This window comes from Rhododendron vialii, chromosome 12a, assembly GCF_030253575.1.
Source record: "Rhododendron vialii isolate Sample 1 chromosome 12a, ASM3025357v1".
In the NCBI taxonomy this organism is placed as follows: Eukaryota; Viridiplantae; Streptophyta; class Magnoliopsida; order Ericales; family Ericaceae; genus Rhododendron; species Rhododendron vialii.
Window position 1 is genome coordinate 22,606,647 of NC_080568.1, and position 3,499 is coordinate 22,610,145.

The 3,499-nt window shown below is 44.0% G+C and overlaps 1 protein-coding gene across 1 annotated transcript; it reads left to right on the top strand.

Moving 5' to 3' along the window:
• The first annotated feature begins 1,989 nt into the window (after window positions 1–1,989).
• Window positions 1,990–3,093, top strand: LOC131309578 (uncharacterized). The gene is made up of 3 exons (XM_058336194.1): window positions 1,990–2,046; window positions 2,180–2,633; window positions 2,702–3,093. The coding sequence occupies exons 1-3, from the start codon at window positions 1,990–1,992 to the stop codon at window positions 3,091–3,093; spliced, it is 903 nt and encodes a 300-aa protein (XP_058192177.1).
• The last annotated feature ends 406 nt before the right edge of the window (window positions 3,094–3,499 follow it).

Here is a 3,499-nt window from a genome sequence, read left to right on the forward strand (position 1 = left end):
GAACAGATTACATGGACCAAGGACTTCACATGTCATTGTTCCATATCGCTGTTCTTTATACTGCCCGGCGATAAGTCCAGTCGTATTTACTACGTGTTCCCAAACATCACGTGTTCGGTAACTAAATGTGTCTGCTCGGGAATACCTCCCTACAATGTTGACTTTTGACCAAAAGACACTTGGCAGCATTTGATTGACCATTTATTGTACCCTATTTATTAGGTCCTGCAACAAGTGGCAACTTGTGATTGGCTGAAAATTTTACATGTCTACAGATGCCCCCTCAAGACTTGCTCATGCATTAAAGTGAGTAGGTCTCGAAAATATTGACTTGATTTAATTTGATACCAAAAATTTGTGTATTCGGCAATAACTTCTTTTGCTTGGAACTTGAAGTGAGCTTGATTCTCCAAAATTCAACTCACGAGCCGAGCTGAAAATCATCAATCAATATGCTTGAGTCTTCCCCTTTTGCCGGATCGAAGGATTTGCCAACCCAATTTATTTTAGTACTACATATTGATTCTTCCAAAAAAAACCTCTTACCTTGCCAAATAATTGAAGCTTAATAACCCAATTATTTTTAGCCCAGGCTCAGCTTGCAATTATGCACCACAAGCTCGATAGTCCAAACGGAACAATTTTAGAGGCCCATTTGGCTTTGCCATTGTTACTTCCGACGGGGAGCCACCGTTTAAAACAATGAGGGTGTTTGAATAGGATTAGAACTTCTGACTCCTCTTTCAATTAAATTTTTGACTCCTTGCTCTATACGTTTATTAGAACTTCTGACTCCTTTTTCAATTAAATCTTTGTCTCCTTTCTCTATAATCTATATATTGAGAGGAAGCACTGAAACAAATCTTCACAATTGATTTGTTCAGCCTGGAAAAGAATTTCAGAGCAATACGGTGGCGAGTCTTCTCCTTTTGTCTTTTGCTTTTGGTCTTTGTCTTTCTATACCAAGCACATGTCATGCACTCAATCCTTTTCAAGTACTAGTATAGCCTACAGTAAACAACGTGGCCTTTTTTTTTGATTTTTTTTTTTTTACACCTCAGTGCAAAACTCGTGTGGCACACCTCTTGTGTACTGTTAGCGCAACCCATCTTCACCAAAATTTACCCCCGTCTCGGATTCAATCTAGACTTTGTAGGTTATCTAACATATTTGGAACTGTGATTTTTTTTTCAGGCTATCACGTCTCTGTTTCGGTGAACTTCAACCACGCAAAGCAAACTCTTCCTTTCTCTGTTTCGGTAAACTTCGACCACGCAAAGCAAACTCTTCCTTTTTAACAGTATGATCAAGACTCGGGATTTGGGCTTGCGAAAGCCCCCTTTTTTTTTTGAACGCTTTTGATTTGCTCACGTATCCTCATTCAGTACACAACTCGTCTTTATGCAAAAATAATTTCGCTTTTCTGACTTCACACTTTGTAGGCCAAAACACGTGAACCGAAATTTTAAGGGTTACTGGATCAGAATTTTTTTTTATCGATACAAAGTAAACCCTTTATTTCTGTAATGAGCATGTCAAGAAACCAAAAAAAAACATGGTATTTGATAAGTAGGACACACTTAAGGAGCTCAGCACTATCAGACTTTCGGATTCGGAGAGTGAGAGCTAGCTCCACCAAACCCCTATGGGGGCTTACAGGGAGCGGAGCTATAACCTTCCAGCTCCGTCCCCCAGACGAAGCTTGAAGGAAGTCCAAGGACCAGCTCCGGCTCCTAGCTTCAACGGGAAGCATGACGTTTACGGTATCACACGAGAAATATACTTATTCCGATAAAGATGCCACAGCAAAAAGGATAAATCCTAAAGGATAAAGGAAGGGTAAGATAAGCCCATAATGCCAAAGATATGCATGATCATAGATGGGTATGGAATTCCTAGCTAAGGCAGGAATACCATAAACTCCTAGCTAAGGCGGGACTCCACACTCCTCAGAGAGGAGATCCGGAACCTATGAGGTATAGTCCTACGATGACTCGAACTCCAATTACAATGCCTATAAATATAGTAGTCGAACTCCAATACCAGGTACGAACTCTACAACAGAGAATCTCATTTCCTCCACCAAATAACAAAGATTCTACTGACTTAGGCATCGGAGGGTGGTAGGCACGCCACCACACCGGTGACTCGAGTTATCAGCATTGTTTTGCAGGTCTAGGTCGGAGCTGTCATCAAAGCTGCTTCATCAGCTGGCGCCGTCTGTGGGAAACGACTTTTTCCTTACGGTGAACGGCTTTGTATGGTAGAGACCCGATCAAGCAGAACAACAATGGCTTCAGATCCCGAACGAACGGGTATCGACGACACCGCAAAGGCCGCCGCCACTGCCAAAACTGCCAAGGCAGCCGAAGTAGCCAAAGCTGCAAAAGCCGCCAAGGCCGCTAAGGCAGCAGAAGCGGCCAAGGCTGCCGCGGCAAACCCAGCAGGAGGGAATCAGATGACCCCAGAAGCGTTTGCCCATATGCAAGAACAGATAAAAACTTTAACTCAAGGGTTACAGACTGCGATGCAGGAAAACGTGAACTTACGAAAGCAAATCTCCGAGCCAAATATCCCGAGATTGCAAAACAGTCGCCACGGAGATGACGAAGACATGGAGGAAGGCGAATCCAGTGAAAAGGAAAGCCAAAATCGAAGAAAATATAGTAAGCCACCCCTAGAGAAGTCGCCCCATGAGCAGGAGGCGATACTCAAGATGCAAAACCAGATCGAAGGATTAATGAAGCATGTCAAAGCACAAACCCCTGCCACGGTAGGGCAGCCGAAATAGCTAAAGCAGCAAAAGCCGTCAAGGCCGCTGCTGTCGCCAAAAAGGCCGCTAAGGCAGCAGAAGCGGCCAAGGCCGCCGCAACAAACCCAACAGGAGGGAATCAGATGACCCCAGAAGCGTTTTCCCATATGCAAGAGCAGATAAAAACTTTAACTCAAGCTTTACAGACTGCGATGCAGGAAAACGTGAAATTACGAAAGCAAATCTCCGAGCCAAATATCCCGAGATTGCAAAACAGTCGCCACGGAGACAACGAAGACATGGAGGAAGGCGAATCCAGTGAAAAGGAAAGCCAAAACTGAAGAAAATATAGTAAGCCACCCCTAAAGAAGTTGTCCCACGAGCAGGAGGCGATAGTCAAGATGTAAAACCAGATCGAAGGATTAATGAAGCATGTCAAAGCACAAACCCCTGCCACGGTAGAGGAGTTGGTGCAAAACACGGATTCACCTTTTACACCTGAAGTCATGGGGCGTCCTCTTCCAAGGAAGTTTAAAATACCCCAATTAGAAACATTTAATGGCTCCACGGACCCGTTAGATCATCTGGAAACATATAAATCCTTGATGCACCTACAAGCAGTGACAGACGAGGTAATGTGTCGGACGTTCCCAGTTACCCTCAAGGGAAGTGCCCGAGCATGGTTCAACAAGCTCCCACCGCGAAGTATATGTAGCTTCAAAGAGCTTAGTACAAGCTTTGTAAGTT

What these genes read in the sequence shown, in the direction of transcription:
- LOC131309578 (XM_058336194.1), top strand. Translation starts at nt 1,990, where the DNA reads ATGACTCGAACTCCAATTACAATGCCTATAAATATAGTAGTCGAACTC. An exon ending in TAGTCGAACTCCAATACCAG is followed by an intron (nt 2,047 to 2,179) that starts GTACGAACTCTA and finishes TTGCAGGTCTAG; the next exon opens with GTCGGAGCTGTCATCAAAGC. An exon ending in CATGGAGGAAGGCGAATCCA is followed by an intron (nt 2,634 to 2,701) that starts GTGAAAAGGAAA and finishes CCCCATGAGCAG; the next exon opens with GAGGCGATACTCAAGATGCA.